The 20,470-nt window shown below is 37.1% G+C and overlaps 1 protein-coding gene across 1 annotated transcript; it reads right to left on the reverse strand.

The window, feature by feature from the left end:
- Positions 1 to 753: 753 nt before the first annotated feature.
- Positions 754 to 17,318, reverse strand: LOC110024095 (serine/threonine-protein kinase HT1-like). Its single transcript, XM_020723839.1, has 3 exons — positions 16,944 to 17,318; positions 8,778 to 9,233; positions 754 to 1,302 (listed from the first exon to the last, which is right to left on the reverse strand). The coding sequence occupies exons 1-3, from the start codon at positions 17,316 to 17,318 to the stop codon at positions 1,090 to 1,092; spliced, it is 1,044 nt and encodes a 347-aa protein (XP_020579498.1). The 3' UTR covers positions 754 to 1,089.
- Positions 17,319 to 20,470: the final 3,152 nt, after the last annotated feature.

Genomic DNA, 20,470 nt, shown 5'->3' on the forward strand with positions numbered 1-20,470 from the left:
AAAAATATGCCTCCAACTTTGGTTAAACAAAGCTCAATCCATATCCTACGGATACGGGACATGAACGCAACACAACACGAACACGCGTCAGACACGTCCTTATAATAAAAACTATATATATATATATATATAAAGAATACTAAAAAAATAAGAAAGTTAATAGCATTATCTTTAATAAGATGACCGTAACGTAAAATACCAGTCCATGTGAGCGATTTACAAACCGCTCGAGCTCATTTGCAAGAAAAGAAATCCACAAATAATTTTGCCATGTAGGTTTAAACTTCAAATATAAAACAATTTTTTTATAAAATTATATTTATAAAAATACATCATAGGTGTTCAAATATAATTTTTTAGATATTTAAAATTTACTAATTTAAAACATCCTTTTTTTTATTTTAATATTATTAGATTAGACACATGAGGGATGTCCCTACACATATCCGGAGAGTGTCGAGCAAGTATCCGCGAAGTGTCCTACACTACACGACTTACAAATATCCATACATCATAATCTATACATTAATTTCATCGTTCAAGGATATCATCTTAAATCACTCATTGTGATACTATATATGATCAATAAACTCTGACCAAACCTTGACCTCCATTAGACAACCATATACACTTAATGAGCTAAGCCTAGATCAGACGTTTGACCAAAACCTAACATCAGATTTTACAAAAATAATTTGCACAATTTAACAAACTAAAGCATGAAACATTCTTCGAGACCACCACAATTTGTAAAAAACCTATTGTTTGTGCAAAAAAATCATAATTTTATCCCTTACAAAAATACATAACAATTTGCTGCCACAAATTACTGCTGTCAGGTGCCAAAATAATCTCAAATTTAGCTGTGCTCTCACCAAAACATTGGAACCAGTTCTAGAGATTATACATGTCAAACACTGAAACAACAAATATATTTGAGCCAATGCCTTCAACCTATTTAGGTGAGGCCGCACATACAAGAAAATAGAGGCCTAAGAATTATATACCACAAATAACCAGGCATATATATTTTAGTAAAAATAAGAAGCCTACTAGTCTTTTAGAGGTGGGAGATCTGCTAGTAGAGATTTACCTGGAGAAACACCATCGAGATGGCCCCTGCTGACTTGGCTTGTAAAATAGGAAAAATGATGGGTCTTCCTCGTAAGATTCCTTGTACATTTCCAGTTTTGGTACGATCTCATCAAAGTGTGGTCTCTTATTAGGATTGGAGTCCCAGCATTGCTTTATGAGATGTTTAAACGCCAGGGGGGAACAAGGGGGCAGAGGTGGCCTCATATTCTGCATTGAAAAAAAAAAGGAAGATTTACGTACATACCATTCAATTCCTATGAATTTACATATATAACACGTAAGCGTCAATTTATACATACATATCACCATACAGATGCATGAGAAGGTGCATTTCAGTTTTCAAAAGTTGAAATGGTGGTATTTTTGAAATTCAGTTTTTAAAAGTTAAAATGGTGGTATTTTTGAAATGGTGTGAAGGATTTGTGTGGTATATGTATAAAATGTATAGTTTGGGTGCAAATGCAAATGTAAATACATTGGAATTGAGTAGTATGTACGCAAATGCACCTAAAAAAAGGTGGATTAATGTTCTGATAAGGAGACGTGAGCGGCAATGAGGATTAGATAGTTTCAGGGGTGACATCAAATCATTTTAATTTCACTCTTAGCTTTAGCATTGAAAAAGATTTCGAGTAATAAATGAAAGGAAAATTTACATACACACCACACACTTCTTATATATATACATATCTAACACCCAATGTTTGATATTTACATTCGTAACACTTTGGTGTCATAAAACTATGCATGAAAAAGTGTATTTCATTTTTAAGAAGATAGTCATGGTGAAATTTTTGATTTGATGTTAAGAGTGGTATGCATGTAAATATGAATGTTTAGGTGTTATAAATGTATAAATAAGAATTGTGTGGTATCTATGCAAATGGACCCAAATGAAAGTAGGAGTAGATTATCTCAGTTTCAATTTGATCATGGTGGAAAAAATAAGACTTATGATGCCACCAACCTCTTTTTATCACTGGTGTTGCTAGTAAAGAAAGATGAAAAATGACGGTTTTGTGTGGACTATAGAGCGCCAAATCAAGGACTACACAGCACCCAATCAGCTAAATGCACCTTAATATTTTCTGATTTCAAACATCGATGAAATGCTCGATGAGCAATAATGGTGCAACTAACTTCTCCAAATTTAATTTACGAGTTGGATATCATTGAACGCACAAGGCTGAATTGAATCTTGCACATGAACACTACAAGTTCAATACAATGCCCGCTGAGCAGACTAATGTGACATCAACCTTTCAAATCAATTAAATAACATTTTAAAGAAATACAGGAAAATTTTTGCTTGTTTTTATGATAGCCAGAATTCTCACTCATCGAGATATTGTCCACTTTGTGCTAATGGACTCACAGTTTTATCCCATTGGTCTAACTTACCATTAAGTCACCCATCATAAGAGCGCTCCCACACTAACAAGCTTAATTTTGAATTTTCTAATGAAACTCCAAAAAATACACCAAAAGTCACATCGATGTTTAAGAGGATAGCTTCATTCTATTTCACAATCTTCCCCACTCAAGTAACTGACGTCCTCGTTAATTTTCTTAACCCAGAATCGTCCAGTATACAGGTATTCTCATATTTATGATGGAGTAATGCTTTGATACAATTTGCAACAACCTCAACTCTCACTTATCGAGTTATTGTCCGTTTTGGCCTGATGGCCTAACGATTTTGTCTCATTGGTGTAACTTCCTAAGTCATCCATCCTAGGAGTGCTCTCATATGAGCATGCTCAACTTTAAAGTTTCTGATAAAACTCGAACAATTATAACAAAAGGCACCTGGACATTTAAGAAGTGGTATATATGTAAAAATTGAAATTTAGGTGTTTTGGGTAGGTTTTGATTCAGTTTTCTATCAAGACAGTAGTCGTCAGCATCCGGGTTTTCCATTCTAGGATTGTATCCAAAGACAAGAAGGTGATCCGGTTGTAGCTCATCCTGAGGTCGAGTTTATTTGTCGTTCCCTACTTCCCGCAGCCTCCCCTCCGCTGTCTCCATTGTCTTATTTGTTGCCTACATTCGGAAAATAATCTCTTCACAGTTTTCTGCATCCACCCATCCCTTCTCATCACTTCTCGCTTATTGTTGCCCCTTCCAGCCACCTCCCATCTCTTTCAACCATTGTCCTTGCTGTCGTGAGCCTCCTACAATCCTTCCATCACCCTATCACAATCTTCCTGGTGCAACCATTGCCCGACAACTTTATTGTCGCCCATCTTCTGGCCACCTATCACCATCGGTATTGTGACTACTGCCTTCCATTGTCGACTTAAGAAAACTCTCCTCCTTTGTATGTTTGGGTAGAGAGAGATTCAAACCAAAACAGATTGGAAGATGGAGGTTGAGGATTCCACTTAACACTTGTTAAGATTTGAGCTTGCATGGAGTGGTGATTTGGAGAGAGAACTGACAGATTGGAAGATGGAGGTTGAGGATTCCACTTAAGAACTACACTTGTTAAGATTTGAGCTTGCATGGTGGTGATTTGGAGAGAGAACTCGAGAACTGGTTAGTAGACATCTGGTGAGAGTATTTTACCAACATACTGAGAGTTAAGATAGAGAGAACATTGGTTATGAGAGAAAAAATTGGTAAGGTTTTAATTCAAACTTAGACGGAAATGGATTAATCTTAAACTAAATACCTAGCACAGGTGAATTTATCAAAAATACAAAATGTGATAAGATCATGATATGTTCTCTGATTATCTTAGTTATATTTATTTGATAAACTATAGAAGACATATATAATTAGAGCATTTATATACATACTACCCAATTTCTATGTATTTACATATCTAACGCCTAAACTTTGATTTTTACATTTGTACCACCCAAATCTTACATATCATATAAAAAACAACACCATTTTACCTTTAAAAAAGTGAAAAACACCTTTTCATACATACCTAAGGTGTTAAGTGGTTAAAAAATTGAAGTTTAGGTGTTAGATATGTAGATACATAGGAATTGAGTGGTATGTATGTAAATCTTTCTAATATAATTACTAGCAAAAATTTGTGATTAACCATGAATATGGATGTTGCTCAAAATATTTATGGTAGCCTTGAATATTGGAGTTTGATTTTGGCTTTCTAAAAGCTTAATTTTTTTGTCTTCATGATGAGTGACTTGAAATCATATTTAAATTGATTGTTTTGGACCCATGTGGCAAGAGTTATAACTCCACCTTGATAAATAGGTTCCCTTCTTCCGTTAGAAACTTGAGCCCAATGACATATTTAAATTGATTGTTTTGGACCCATGTGGCAAGAGTTATAACTCCACCTTTTCCCTTCTTCCGTTACAAACTTGAGCCCAATGGCTTATATTTGACATGAGCCATCTCATTACTAGTTTGCTCAACTCAGTTCCAAGACAGCCTCACAAATAATTTTCTCTAATATTAATTGGGTGAGGAAAGTGACTAAACGACCTTCACACCCTCCCCCCTAACAAATTAGTTGCATTGTTTCGTTTTATGTTTTCTCCCACGAGAAACATTGTGAGACGAACCTGTGAATTGAGGGAGGAGCTTAGATGTGTCCAAATGAACACCTTTATGAATCTACTCCAACACTCGAGTCCCATAGGTCTTGACCTGCTATCCCATTCAGTAAGATGTGTAATGTCAATCTAAGATGGGATTAACGGCAAGCGTTCTCTCAATCTTGGATGAAGATGGGAAACTACTTTGAGAAAGGTCTTTTATGGATTATGGTGCAGAAGAAATAAGTGTATGATGGCCTTTGCATTTTCTATTTCGTTTCAAAAAGAACTTGCAAGCTTTAAACACTATTAGGATATTGTTGAAGGTTTAATGAAGGTAGGGTATGGATAATGGGAGAGAGGATATGGTGATTGCTAGAATGAATGATAAATATTTATGGGAACTGGAATTTGATGGATGATGATCATCAAGCCTTCACTTGGTTGCATCCATTTATGGGTGATAACTAGCTATCCAAGATCACTATTAATAGAACCTCTTGGATCAGTGTGAAGCCGCACCCTACCAACCCATTATGGGAAGATGGGAGGAATCAAGCTCACACACACACACACACACACACACACACACACACACACACACACACACACACACACACACACACACACCCACACACACACACACACACACACACACACACACACACACACACACACACACACATTCTCAACCCAATGGATTGTCTTGCTTTGATAGCAAATGGCTGAGAATGGGAGTTGAACAAACAACCCAAACCTCATTTTCCACCTTTTGAAATGATAGTTCAAAAGTTAAAAAGTGATTTCTTGAAAGGAAAGAGGCTCGCTTTCACAAAGATTTGGGCAAACAAAATGTTTTACTTCACCAGCGCAAAACAACACAACCCAAATACATAAAAAATAAACAGCTACAATTCGAGATGTAGGCGATCTCTCCCAAACGCTAATTCTAAAATTCAAGACAACAATCACACATAACCTAAGCCTAAACACATCAAGCTCTATTTATATCCCATAATAAAAACTAACTAAATTGTCCTTTTAGTGTTGCGCCTAACATAAGTTTTTAAATTATTTGGTAGACTGTGTTGAGGTGTCATTCTAACATTACTCCTCTCCCAAAAAGATATATTATCCTCATGATAGAAAAGAGGAAACTCCTATTGGATCAAGTCATATCGCTCCCACTCATACAATGACTCGAGTTGGCTCTCGCTGTCAGCACTTGATTGAAATAAATGATGAATCGTTGATACTGCATGAGAAATGCGCCTAACCCGTAGCATGAGACATCTGTCTCTACAATGAATGGTTGGTTTAAATCAGGTACCACCAACACTATTACACTTATCATGGCCTTCATTAACTTCTCAAACGCCTACGACGCAGCTTCACCCATAACAGACCTTTCATGGACCATGCAAAAAACTGCTTGTGTAAATCCTCTTCCCGCATGATTCTGAAACACTCCAACCAGTCTTTGAATTATTCCTATGTTCAAATTAACTGACATCGTTCTCTTCGTTGACACCAAGCTAGAGCTTTCTCTTCCAAACATAGGGTTGTCTCCATTAATTTTTCTTCATTCATCATTCCATTAACAGCAAATTATCTCTCCACACATAAACTCAGTCATAGGCATCCTCTCCTTCAAAGATAATAGCTTTAGCTTCCTCATGCTTGAGTCTCCTCCCCAATTTCTCGACTGAATCCATTTCACCCATGAGGGGAGGTTGGGTTCCCTTTCTTGACCTATATTGCTTTTCATTCTTCCATAGGTCTGGCTCACCCCATAATCAGCTCAGCTCACCCGTCCTCATAAGCTTATGAATTGCATTTTGTCCGCCTTTCTTGACCTATATTGCTTTTCATTCTTCCATAAGTCTGGCTCACCCCATAATCAGCTCAGCTCACCCATCCTCATAAGCTTATGAATTGCATTTTGTCCTGAAGGTTGTCGTAACAAAAGGCGCTGACGCAATTGGATGTAGTACTCCATCGGAGTCCAACACAAAGTGGTTACCTGTTTCAGGTCGAAATTCTTCGAATCGATGTTCTCTAGCGTCATCCTATTATGTCTGTTGCAGCTCGTTCCAAACATCTAGATGTGCAATTCCCTCTAGATGCTACCGGTCACATTCACTTCCATCTCCACTCAATCCAGTTTGATTCCATTCATTCCAGTCGGCTGGATGTCACGCTATTCCCACCAAGTGTTATCGCTCCAGTTAGCTCCCGATTCCTTCGCTCGATCTTGTGGCTCGAAATTCGCCTAATGTAGAGATGTTGTCATGATGTCGCACGAATACTTTAGATTACTGCAGCTCGTGTCCACTCTAGACGTCATCACTCGATCCCATGATGAGCAAAAGCATGTTTACCTGAAATTCCACGATCTTCTTCATTATTTCTTCCAAAATCATGAATTTCCCATCCATGGACAAGAACAGCCCCTCCATGGACGAGAAACGCTCCTCCATTTCATCTCTGATTTAGCTCACTTTTCACTCTAATTTATCTCCAAGGCATCCGCTTTATTGGCCACCATTACTCCCAAGATTTTTCAATCACCAAGGTGAAACTCCTAAAAGTCACAATCTAGTCGTTGGCTTCCCAGCTAGCTCGTATCATGATTGTATCACGAGGTTCAGTCACAAAAGCGGCACGGCAGAGATACCTCGTACGTCACGATCCCGTCGACTTCCCAACTAGCTTGAATTGCGGTTGTATTGCAAGGTTAGGTCGTAAAGGCAATGCGACGGAGATGCCTAGAGTGATTTCATTGTTTCCTTCCCAGCTAGCTCAAATTGAGAGGTTTGGTCAGGAAGGCGATGCGATGGAGATGCGTGGAACACCGTGATCCCATCGGCTTCCTAGCTAGCTCAAATCACAACTGTTTTGAGAGTTTCGGTCATGAAAGCAAAGAAGGCCTCGCCGATTTCAAACGAAACGAGTCGGAGCAACGGACGCCAATGCAAAAGAATCTCCCATCCATGCACGAGAACAACCCCTCCATGGCCGAGAAACGCTTCTCCATTTCATATCTGACTTAGCTCACTTTTCCCTCTACTTTATCTCCAAGGCAATCACTTTCTTGGCCACCATCACTCCCAGGATGATTTTCGATCACCAAGGCGAAACTCTTGTACGTCACAATCCAGTCGTTGGCTTCCCAACTAGCTCGTATCGCGACAGTATCGTGAGGTTCAGTCACAAATGCGGCACGACAGAGATACCTCGTACGTTGCGATCCTGTGGACTTCCCAACTAGCTTGAAATGCGACTGAATCACAAGGTTAGGTCATGAAGGCGACGCGAAGGAGATGCCTTGTACGCAGTAATTTCATTGTTTCCTTCCCAGCTAGCTCGAATCGTGAGGTTTGGTCAGGAAGGCGATGTGATGGAGACGCGTGGAACATTGTGATCCCATCGACTTCCTAGCTAGCTCGAATCAAAATTGTTTTGAGAGTTTTTGCCATGAAGTAAGAAGGCGGCCTCAGCGATTTCAAACGATACGAGTCAGAGCAACGACCACAAATACAAATGAGAAAGGCGTCTAGCAAAGCCGCAGCCTCATCTGCTCTGATACCAATTTGATAGGAAAGATAATGGCTTTCACAGATATTAGAACAAACAAAATATTTTACTTTACCAACACAATACAACAGAACACAAATACATAAAGATAAACATTTACAATTTTAGAGGTAGATGAACTTTCCCAAACCCTAATCCTAAGATTTAAAATAGCAATTACATATCCCATGACCCTAAACATATTGAGTCCTATCTACACCCCATAATAATAACTAATAAATAACTAAATTGTCCCTTTAATCTTGACCTGAAATAAGTTTTCAAATTATTTGGCAAGGCGCCAGTCTAACATTTCACCAATAAATATAATTCAACTACACACTAAAGTAATGACAATAAAAGGGCCTAGCTGGGAATTATCATTAAAAAAACCTAATTTAAATTTAAGTGAGAAAGATTCATAAAGATGGGCCCAGAAAATTAATATAAGGCTAATTGTTAGTGATTAAAAAAAATCTAGCTATGTGATTTCAAAGCAAGAGCAAATTATCTGCACATATGACAAATATGAATGACTTAGCTACAACTTATCCAAAATAAAATGACTGATAATTTTATAAACCTTACCTTTTCTGCAACGGCAAAAGCAGCTTGTTCAGGGTTCATATCATGGAATGGGATTAATCCTGTCAGTAACTCCCATAGGACAATTCCAAAGCTATAGACATCAACCTTCCTTGTGTGATGTTTTTCCTTGATCATTTCTGGTGCCATCCACCTGTAAGTGCTCGTAAAGCCCTTGCCGCTGCCACACTGAGATTCTTGGCAAGAGATACCAAAATCAGCAACCATAACAGAAAAGTCTTGCCCCAGTAGTATATTTTCTGACTTGAGATCTCTATGAAGTATTCCTTGAGAATGAAGATAATCCATTCCCCGTGCAATCTCAAGGGCTAACTTTAGAACAAGCTTTAGAGGAAGAGAGAAGGGTGTCTGCTTGTGGAGAAATTTTCTAAGTGAACCACCAGCCATGTACTCTGTGATGATACAGAAAACTGGAGGTTTCTTGCATGCTGCAACGAACTGCATGACAGAAGCATAAGCTGTTAAGTAAATATTATCAAAACCAAATACTAAATTTTAAGGTTATAGTGATAGCAGTAAAATTGACATTTTTGTTGCACAAATTAACAAATAATACCAAATTTAGTAAGCAGCAGTATGAAAGTTCAATACCCTGCAAAAAACAGCTACCCCTCAAACTATAAGATTAAGACGTAGTTCAAAATCTATCCATCATGTTAAAACTCCTGTATCAAAAAAATCATATATTGAAAATTACAGGAACTTTTGGAACCACAAACCTAGTCAAAAACCCTGATGAGAAAATCAAAGATTGATGGTCAAATAGGCAAAACATAAACAACAATAGGAGATGAGATACTAAAAATAATCAATATGCTTTTACAAAATAGATGCAAAAAAAGACTTGGGGTCTGCTTGGGGTAACTGCAACTTAAAAATAAGCTTCTGAGGATAAGCTGACTATTTGTTTATTTTTTGTAATTTAAAAACAGTTGTGTTGTAGTTGTTTTTAAACAAATGATCATTCTGCATCCGAATAGTAATGTTGTTTGTAACAAATCTATTCATACCAATAAATTTTATATTTTAAAAGTAAAAATACAGTTCAGAACATTACAAAAAAATGACACCTCACTTAAATGTGAGTAGTATGATTACTATAATTAAGAAAAAAACTATTAAAATAATAATTAATAATATGATAATAATATTTTAAAATGCAGACGGCGTGTATCACGAGCTTTGTCGTCCTCCAGAGATATTCTCCATGCCTGATCATTCTCAGCAATTGAATCTTCCACCGAAAAAATATTACTGTTTTTCATGATTCTCTGCGGACACCTGAAAAACTCTCCCGTAGCTATGTGGTTGACATGAAATTAGCAGAAAACTTTGAAGTCCACACTAACAATGCAATCCTCGGGAGGTACAAGAAATCCTCGAGCTTATCTTTCCTGAATGCTTCAAAAAATATCTCATTAGAAATAGCATAATTAAAAATTAATAACTGAAGTAATTAATTATAATTTTATGCATATGTGAGGTCTCAGAAAACTTAATATATAAACCAATGAATTTGTCACTAAAAATAGACGGCAAACAATATAAAAAAATGTACATTGTTGTCTTTAACACATGTAATATCAAACTCGTGTGTGTCATACATATCACCAAAAAAGACTATTCATAAGAACCAAAAAAAAATTGTAAAACAAAAAAAGAGAAGAATTTGGTTGTCTTTATTAGGATTGCATATGTGACACCAACCAATAGCAATAAACAGTCAACTAAAAGAACCTATAAGATCAAACATCTCATCATAGGCCTCCAAAACCCACAAAAAAAAATGCAAAAGGTAAAAAGACACTTACGAATAGCGTAAAAACCAAAATAGTCGATACCAAATACACAAGAAATGGAGAAAAACATGAACTGCATAAAATACTAATACAATAAACAGTGAATCTATTCAACAACCATTACGATTAATAATATAATAAAAACTTCAATCACCCTTCAACTATCGCATCTGTAATTTGTTTCATCACCTCTGTCATTCGCTTGCACCTTCTCCATCTTTAGTATAGGTCTCGGGAACAACATTTTCGGTCTGTGACAAAAACTGTCCAAGACAGTACTAATGTCTCGACAGAGACATGTTCATGATCTTTATTCGCTCTACGGAAGTCGATGTCGTTGCATATCGCATCTGTAATTTGTTTCATCACCTCTGTCATCTCGCTTGCACCTTCTCCATCTTTAGTACAGATCTCGGGAACAACATTTTCGGTCTGTGACAAAGACTGTCCAAGACAGTACTTATATGTCTCGACAGAGACATGTTCATGATCTCTATTCGCTCTACGGAAGTCGATGTCGTTGCGAGAAGGATGTCGTCAAATATAATTATGGAGAGTCATCGTAGCAATCATAACCTGCACCTATTTTGGAAATGGACTAAGAAGGCATATCGCGAAGTATAACATATTTTTGCTTTCAAACACTAAAAGTCATCGCAATAACACCGCGTAACGATGAATGTCTTTTGTTAAACATTTTTTTCATGTTTCGCGTGACATTACTGGCTCACTCAAATGCATGTATGTGGTATCTCAAATCAGAATAGGGCTTGAGATACCCTCGTTGCAACGGATACCCAACATCAACTAAATAGTATTTACTTGATATGAATTGAATGATTAGTGTTGAATGAAAAAAGAATTAGGAGAGTAGCTCAATCTCAAACAAACTTGTGGGTGGATGTGGGAAGTTATATTTGTTATTCTGTATTCAAGATTTGAAAATTCGACTATCATGTGCACTGTCCTCTCCACCAGTTATGACAAAAGTAAAGCGCATGTTAAAGTCTCATACCATCATGATATCATGCATCGGTGACCCACAATGGCTGATAAATGTGATCTTCACATTATTTGGAACATGTGCATCAACGTGTGTTCCATCGATTGCTCTAATACAATTCTAGAAAGATAACGAAGGGTTACATAATCACGATATTTATATGAAAAGTAAATATAACAAATAGAAGAAATTACCTTAAAGTATGACATACACCGCGAATCGTGTGAAATCTCTGCAGCCATTCGAATGTAGGATCTGTTGGTTTTATGACTTGTGAGGAAAAACTTACAAGTGCATTCAGCTCTACTGAGAAGTATATGCAAATCATTTCAGAGTGTAGAAATCACTTCATAGCTCCTCGCAATAATTCATACTGCGATAATATGCAGAGGGTTATTGTCAACATCTCTCACGAAGTCATTCTGGATGAGTCATGAACTTCATGATTTCTGTGTAGTTCCTCCAACAAATCAGTGAATATTGTTTGTGTCATGCGAAACATATTATTAAATCTCATTGGGTGACCCGCAAGCAAATCTCTAGACTATTTGTCGCCAACATATGAGGATGTCATGCAAGGGGAGCGTTCTATGTATAAGTTATAATACTCGTATAAAAAGCATACGATGGCTGCAACTCTCCTACTATGTATTTCTCTAATTGCATCCATGTAGTTTGGTATCAAAGTGGCTCACACATAAACATCAATGAATTAACTACAATCATATAAAGTTACGATCAAAACTAACAAAAGCAAATAACATTAAAGAAATAAATAAAAAAACATAACGATGAATGAAAAACTCTCAAGTAAAGCGGCATGTCCAAAGCAGTTTAAATATCCAAAGCATCATGAAAAACTATAAACAAATAGAAATGTCTTACGCGAATCAAATTATAAAAAATGTCCCTTAAACGTCACTGTTCACAAAAAATAACATAGGTAAACCACCCTACGGTCAGCGGGCATCACTATGAAAAACTCTCTTCAAACAATTTCATAAAGAAAAAGTACAAGGGCATTTCCTCTGAAATTTCTAGAGTTACATCCAAAATTTGCACAACCTGCTGGGCAAAATTTGCTTACGATGTGTCAGGATCATTGGTGCATGAAGCCACCAACTGTGAGTTTTGGCTTTTAAGAAAAGTAGCTCCAGTTTTCTTTTTATTTTCAACCCGGGGATGCTTAGACCGAATCGCGGACTCAAATTCATGGAGCTTCGGGCAGGATTATTTAATGAAATAACCTGTTTGGACAACTCTCAAATTTTCAGTGATGTCACCAAACCCCGTCCCGCTGAGGGCAAATGCATTGTTGTCCATTGTTACGATGCCCCCAAACATACGATTCAACTTCTCCAACTCAAGATTGATTATATTGTATTAAAATTTATTTGCAGCAGAAACTACCTACAAATTCATATAACATGGAGTTAAATTTAAAAATAAATTAAAAACTAACAAAAATTTGGGACATTTCAAAAAAAACTCACTGTCAGTCTCTCTGTCCACCACTCTTCGAAAGCATCAATTATTCGTTTTATCGGATCCCACCCCAAGCCTATTGATCCTCACTTCAATTTCTTCCAGATTTTCTAATCCTTCTTTAGTTAATCCCACTTATTTTTTAACATCCTATTATACTATCTGTCTGTATTTTTATTTAATTTTCTAATAGTACTTTATCATCGTTTCTTGTTGAAATAGGTTCTCGACCCATTTCCCAGATCGACCTCATTAAGGCAAAGGTTGCAAAAAAATAATTTTGTCTCTTTATCACACATTGCAGATGAACCAACCTCTTTTGTCTTAACTATTGTATTAGTAGACTGAATAAAAAAACTAATTAACATGAATATGAATGTCACAATACCGAAAATCAAAGAAAAATAGAAATGTCACAATATAATCACCAACACCTCCACAAACCGGCACATCAAGACACAAAAACATCCACCACACTACAAGCACCACCTCCACACAAACACAACCCAAACAGACACCACCACCTCCACACAGACACCACCAGACACGACACAGACACCACCAGACACCATAAAGACACCAACACCTCCACCACACACCACCATAACCACACCAACACCTCCACACATTGGCACATCAAAACACCAACACATCTACCACACCACCATCACACACCAACACCTCCACATAAACAGAACCACACACTAACCACCATATCCACAAACACACACCATCTCTACACAGACACCACCACCTCCACACAACACCACACAAACACCACCACCTCCACCAGACACCACCACCTCCACACTAACACCTTCACATACCGGCACATCAAGGCACCAACATGCCCACCACACCACCACCACCACACCACCTACACACGAACACAACCACACACTAACCACCACCTCTACAACCACACACCACCACCTCCACACAGACACCACCACCTACACACCACACAAATAGGGGAAGCCACAAAAGAAGGCCAAAGCAATATTAAGAAATCAAAGGGCATAACAACAGACCTCCAAGTCCTTCATATGCTATTAACATCTACTTTATGAGTTTTATCAAAAACATACACAACACCTGAAATATTGCAATTGACAAATGCAACACTATATTTCTTCCATTTCTCCATTCCTTACTATCATGAGAAAATCAATGATAAAATCTCAACTCGTATTTAAAACATACACAGCACCTGAAATATTGCTATTAACAAATCCAACACCATCTTTTATCCATTTTTCAAATTCTCATTCAAATATCCAAATTCACGATAAAATCACAACCCATATTCAAAACATACACCGAACCTAAAATATTGCTATTAACAAATCCAGCACCAACTTTCATTCATTTTTCAAATTCCCACTCAAATATTAAAATTTATGATAAAATCTCTACCCATATTTTTCATTAGCAACTCTAGCACTAGAAACCAAATAGGGCAAAGCCACCATGAAACAGTTTTTCGAGAGTAATGTATGTAATTCTCCCAAAACAAAAAAGAAAGTGTAAGCCACAAACCATACAGAGCAAAGATATCGAGTATCACTGCTTAGGGTGCTAGGTATGTAGTTATCCCAATAAAACAAAACAAACAAATCAAATCCACAAGCCAAACAGACCAAAGCCACTTGGCATCCGAAACATGGCTAACAACAAATCAAGCACCATCTTTCAGCCACTTTCAGCCATTTCTCAAAATCTCACTCAAACATCAAAGATAAAGATAAAGTCTTTTTCAAAATTTTTCATTTTTAGGATACCACATACAGGGCACCGAAAAATTGCTAACAGCAAATCAAGCACTCTCTTTCAGCCATTTCTCAAACTCTCACTCAAACATCAAAGGTAAAGATAAAACCTCATTCCATATTTTTTATTTTTAAGATACCACAAACAAGAGCACCCGAAACATTGCTAATAACAACAAATCAAGCATCCTATTTCAATCATTTCCCAAACTCTCACACAAACATCAAAGGTAAAGATAAAGCCCCATTCCATATTTTTAGCACCCTATTTCATCCATTTCTCAAATTTTGATACAAATATCAAAATTCTTGATAAAATTTCAATCCATATTCATAAAATACATAGCAGTCGAAAGATTGCTATTTCAAAATCCAACACCAACTTGTATGCATTTCTCAAACTCCCACTCAAATATCAAAATCATACCGAGTAGAGCAAAACAAAAGTCATCCTTTGAGGTTATAGGTATGTATTATACCAATAAAACCAAAAGCAACACAGCAAATCCACAAATCGAACAAACCAAAACCCAACTGAAATCGCAAAGCACAAAGCTTCAAAATCATAAACCAAATCTATCATGGATGCAACATGAAGTATCAAAATCATCAACCGAGTATATCAAACCGAATCATCAAACCGAGCAAACAGAGAAATTAAGGAGAGGAAACCAACAACCAAACTAAGACCTATTGCACAGTAGCATTTGCATAATCATAAAGCCACCAAATGGATAAAGCAAAGATTATCAAAACAGAGGGAAGAGGTAGAAGGGAAACTACAGCACAGAACCCAGAGCGCATAATGCGCACACCCACCGAACTGAGCCGAAGAAGATAAGGGACAAGGAAAGAAAGAATAGAAAGCTTACCGCAATAACCCCCAACCGAAGAAGGGGAACCACCGCATAGAGCACAGAGTGCACAGAACCACCAAATCAAGAAGAAGAAAAGAGAGGAGAGGGAGAAGTATATAAACGTCACTGGAACAACCACTCACAACCAACAAGAGGCAACCGGAAACAACGCCTGGCCACCGGAGCCACGGATTCAAGAGAGAAGGGTAGATATTGCAGAAGAAACGCAAGAGAGGGAGCCAAAAGGTCGAGAAGGGCAGAAGAAACGCGAGAGAGGGAGCCAGAGGCCGCGGGGTAAAATGCACACGAAAAAACGCAGACCGCGGGATCAAACCCGTGATTGCATTTTACATAAATTATTTACCAACATTGTCGCGTCGTTGTTTCCAAACGTCTGAAGTCGCGTTCCAAAACACACTGTGCAACAAAAAAATACCCAAACGGGCCCTTGAAAGTGTGACACAGCTGTGATAAAAAGGAATGATTCATAATACTTTAGGCACACCATCAATAAAAAAGGAGAATGTTTCACCCCAAGGAAAATAAAAGAAATCTGTATATTTTAAGAACTATTAAAACAATAAAAAATAACGAACTTGTATGTTTTAGTCACCTGAAGCTTATCCCAAATAAATCGAGTAGGCCTCTACATGTATTAAATTGATGAAACAGAGAATCATGTTTCCCATAAGGTGCTTGCACCTTGCAGTAACTACTGAAATTTAGTATTTAGGAATCTCCAAGGTTTTAATCACAAAAAAGGAGGTCAAATAGAACTTGGATATAAAGTTGCACAAATATATTTTACTAAACAATGCAAATTACCCTGAAATTATGATTCAAACTGAAGCCTTAATCACATGTATAACAAGCCAACTGGTTCAGCTCCATGGTGCCTTGCTCTGCACATTCATGCAAAATATAGATACTATGGATTCATTAAAACGATTATAAAAGTAACTTAACATGAATATGAAGAAACATTGCCGCTTCACTGCAAAATAACCAAGAAGACACTTGCAGATTTCAAGCCAAGTACCAAGCAACTAAAATAGAACCTAAAGCAGCATCGTTTCAACACAAGCATGACACAACTCTTTACAGCAAAATCCAAATAAAAACTATTCGACAAAGAAAGATTTTAAGAGTTTAACGTTATCATATTAGAATGCTGGAATCGAAGCAGAAATGTCACGCCAGAAATTATTCAAAAAAGAGAGATTTTAAGAGTTTACCGAGATTATATTAGGATGTCGGAGTCGAAACAGCAATGCGACCTCCGAGTTGAACTGCTGCTCAAGAGCAGTAGCCATGTTTTCGTCCTCCTCCGGTTGACTGATCAGCTTGACGGCCACCTCTTTCTGCTTGTAAATCCCATGGTAAACCCTGCTGTGTCGTCCCGCCGCAAACTTATTCCCGATAAGAAGTTGCGACATGTCGGCGCTCCATTCCTCCTCTCCCCCGTCTTTTATCTCCCCACCAAAAGACACCAAGTACTTGGACCAAGACAAAGTCTTTCGGTAGCGGTACCCCCCAAGAGAGAGCCTCCCCGCGGGAATGCCGCGAGAACTGCGGCTCGAGGTCGGTCGAAAGCAGTTGACACTCTTCATATCACGAACGCCAACACCATTAAATCTTTCACCCAAGAAGAGAAACCGAAAGAACGCAATTGTCGAAAGCTTGCAGGGCCAAAATCAAACTTAACCACTCAACATTTCAAAAATGCAGAAAATCACGGCACGGGACACCTAGGGTATCGAAGGCCTCTGCGTGATACTAGATCGGAGTAGCGCTAGCTTCAAGACTAGAAAACTTGTCAAGCAGCTCGCAGTAAATACGACGAAGCTCAAGGGGAGATCTTCATTTGTCTCCCAGGCTCTGGTCGAGCAAAAGCGAAGAATAAGGAGACGAAGGAGAGAGAAAATGCATGCCTGAGATGGCAAGAATATTCATCCTTAAAAGCGTTTTCCGAGTAATGAGACGAAAGAGGATCATCCAAATCTAGGGTTTGGAACTAACGTGATCGGAATGGAGGTGGAAAAAGAACAGCAGCAGCTGAATGGCGGAGGTGGTGGTGGCGGTTCATCGAAGAACATGGGATCATTCCATTACAGCAGACAAGAGGATGTGTTCCTGAATGAGACCCTTTTCTGATCTACCGGAAATACCCCTACTTAGGAGCCTTTTTTATCTGAAATGGACGCCTGCGCTCTGATCGCTATCTATCTGCTTGCATGGTAAGAGAAAGCAGACCATAAGCGTTGGTTTTTTTTAATTTATTTATTGTAGCTTTAAATAAAATTAAAAATACATATAAATGAGAAGTATGAGGGTTAAGCAAATGAAATTCATAAAACTTTTGTTTTGTAAGAAATTGAGAAAACCAGTCGTTCAAAATCACTTGTCGGAGTTAAGAGTGCACTCGTAGGTTCTCCGAAGAGCTCACGTCTGCAAGAATGATTTGAGTGTCGCCACAAATGGATTTAACGTTTATCTAAGTGTGACAAGCATGAACGAATGTCAAGACTTAAAACTATATACTACAAGTGAGTGCTCTAAATGAAAATGACCTTGAACATGAAAAATAATGAGCTCATAACCAACAAACAACTTGTAGAAATAGAAAATAAAATCACAAAAAATATCCAAAGAGCTTTACAGTGTGCTTTTGAAAAAGTCCTAATGCAAAATACATCCTAGAGCTCTTTGAATTCAATCATACAAAAGTATACCTTAAGGACTATAGTGTTAATTTCCACGCCCATTATAAGCTAGTCTTACTACCCTACCCTAACAATTGTATGGTGTTCACTCGCATGCCCAAGAGAGCCAAAAGATAGAGATCCTAGCGAACAAAGTCATTCTTTCTGATGATCATTTGTCCATGAGAAAGGGAAATTCATCTCGCTCGTATTCATTGTTTTTACTTTATATTATAATGCACCATAAACAAGCAATGTAGCATACTTTTTTAGGAGTCCAACAAATGTCCAATGTAAGGGATGGAGAATTTGATCTCAACAACTTAGGGGACTCCCCTCTCCTTCTACATCACATTCAAAAAATTTGTCTTCTCTGTAAAAATATTCCCACAAAGCACACCACTTCTTGATGAGTTTAATAAGGTTCATTTAAAAAATATAACAAAGGTTGAATAAGAAATTGATCTTGACTCATGAGCCCAAATTTGAGTTAGCCAACCTTGAATTTAGGCAACTGTTAAGGTTATTATTATTAAGACTTCAATATAAAAGAAGAGTACTTGATTAAGTAAACTAATTTAAACTCAATGATCAGAATAATCTTAGCTATTGATCAAGTCTATAAACTACATTGGTACTCTAAAAAAAAAATACCCCAAGTTGGGGTTAGCTTTTTTATTTCATTACATTTACTTCATAACTTGAAACTTTCTCAAAAGTTAACTGATATGCAATGCCTTTACATAGCAAAAAGTTTTTTTCTAGAAAAGAAATTTGTTTACTTGATTATAAACTTGTTCAGGAATCAATGTAACTTACCCAACAAGTCATAAATGTTAAGCCTCAACTCTTTGCATACACTCTCAAAGGTTTAGCCTTAAAATTCAACACCTCCATTTTTTGTTCACTAGTATAGATCATTATCTTCATGAAGAACTAGTTTTGACAAAAGAGGAGACTCATCTAATTTGATAACTCATAAAAAGAAAAAATTAAAAGAGAACAATCGAGGATAAGAATCTTTATGATTCAAATATGTATGCACCATAACATTCAAAACTTAATAAGTTTAAAACTTAGCTGAACAGACTTGAAATTCACTTTACTCAATAGGATATCAAATCTAAAAGGGAGACATAAGAATAATGCTAACATAAATGATTGGTTAAACCAGTGCCAACTTTGATATGACAACTTATCTGGATAGCAAATTTATTAGAATTCTTATGCTGCTACTAACATAACATAATTATAATTCTCTTTAAAGTATTGACAAATTACTCTTCATAGATACAAAGAATTTGATAAGTATATAATTAGAGGCAAATCTGAAGCAGCTATGTTAACCCACCCAATCTAAATCACTTATCTGAACTAAAAAAGCATATATATATATTTCAAAAGGATGATACTCAGAAGGCATTCGCCCAACTCATAACACTCTCACCTAGTTTCAAAGACCTCACCCAACTCAGGAAACACTCATTTATTCAATGATAATGGCTACATTTCTCTAACCATTATGATCTTTAAGGAACGCGCCAAGATAATAAACCACATGTATTATAATCACTATGTCCATTTGTCTATATCCGCATGAATATTATTCCATTAGACAAGTTAATTGGATGTGATTTTTTTGATTTATAGTTGTGATATTAAACAAATCAAGAGTGTAAAAAATGCAAAAAAAAACATTCGACAAAGAGGAACGACAAATGTGAAAATATGAAGTCAAAAGGAAATTCACTTTAAACACTATCAATGTGCTGCTCAAATGATTCATGGATAGTTTTTTAATGTAAGCAAAACCCGTTGGATTAAGAGTATTCTTAGGCAGCCCAAAGATGTAATTAACCAAGTGGGATACGTTCCCTTAAGAGAACAGTAGACCCCATAATAAACAAACACACCTGAATATCTTGTTGTGAGTAGTTTATGTAAGTATTCTTTTGTGAATATTGGTCCAAGGTTCTTCCTTCTGTCCTTGTTTGGGCGGATAAACTTGACCTATCATTGCAAGGTTTATCTCACGTTGGCTCTCGACGTTCTTTCTCTTG

Source organism: Phalaenopsis equestris, unplaced genomic scaffold (genome assembly GCF_001263595.1).
Source record: "Phalaenopsis equestris unplaced genomic scaffold, ASM126359v1 Scaffold000246, whole genome shotgun sequence".
NCBI lineage: Eukaryota > Viridiplantae > Streptophyta > Magnoliopsida > Asparagales > Orchidaceae > Phalaenopsis > Phalaenopsis equestris.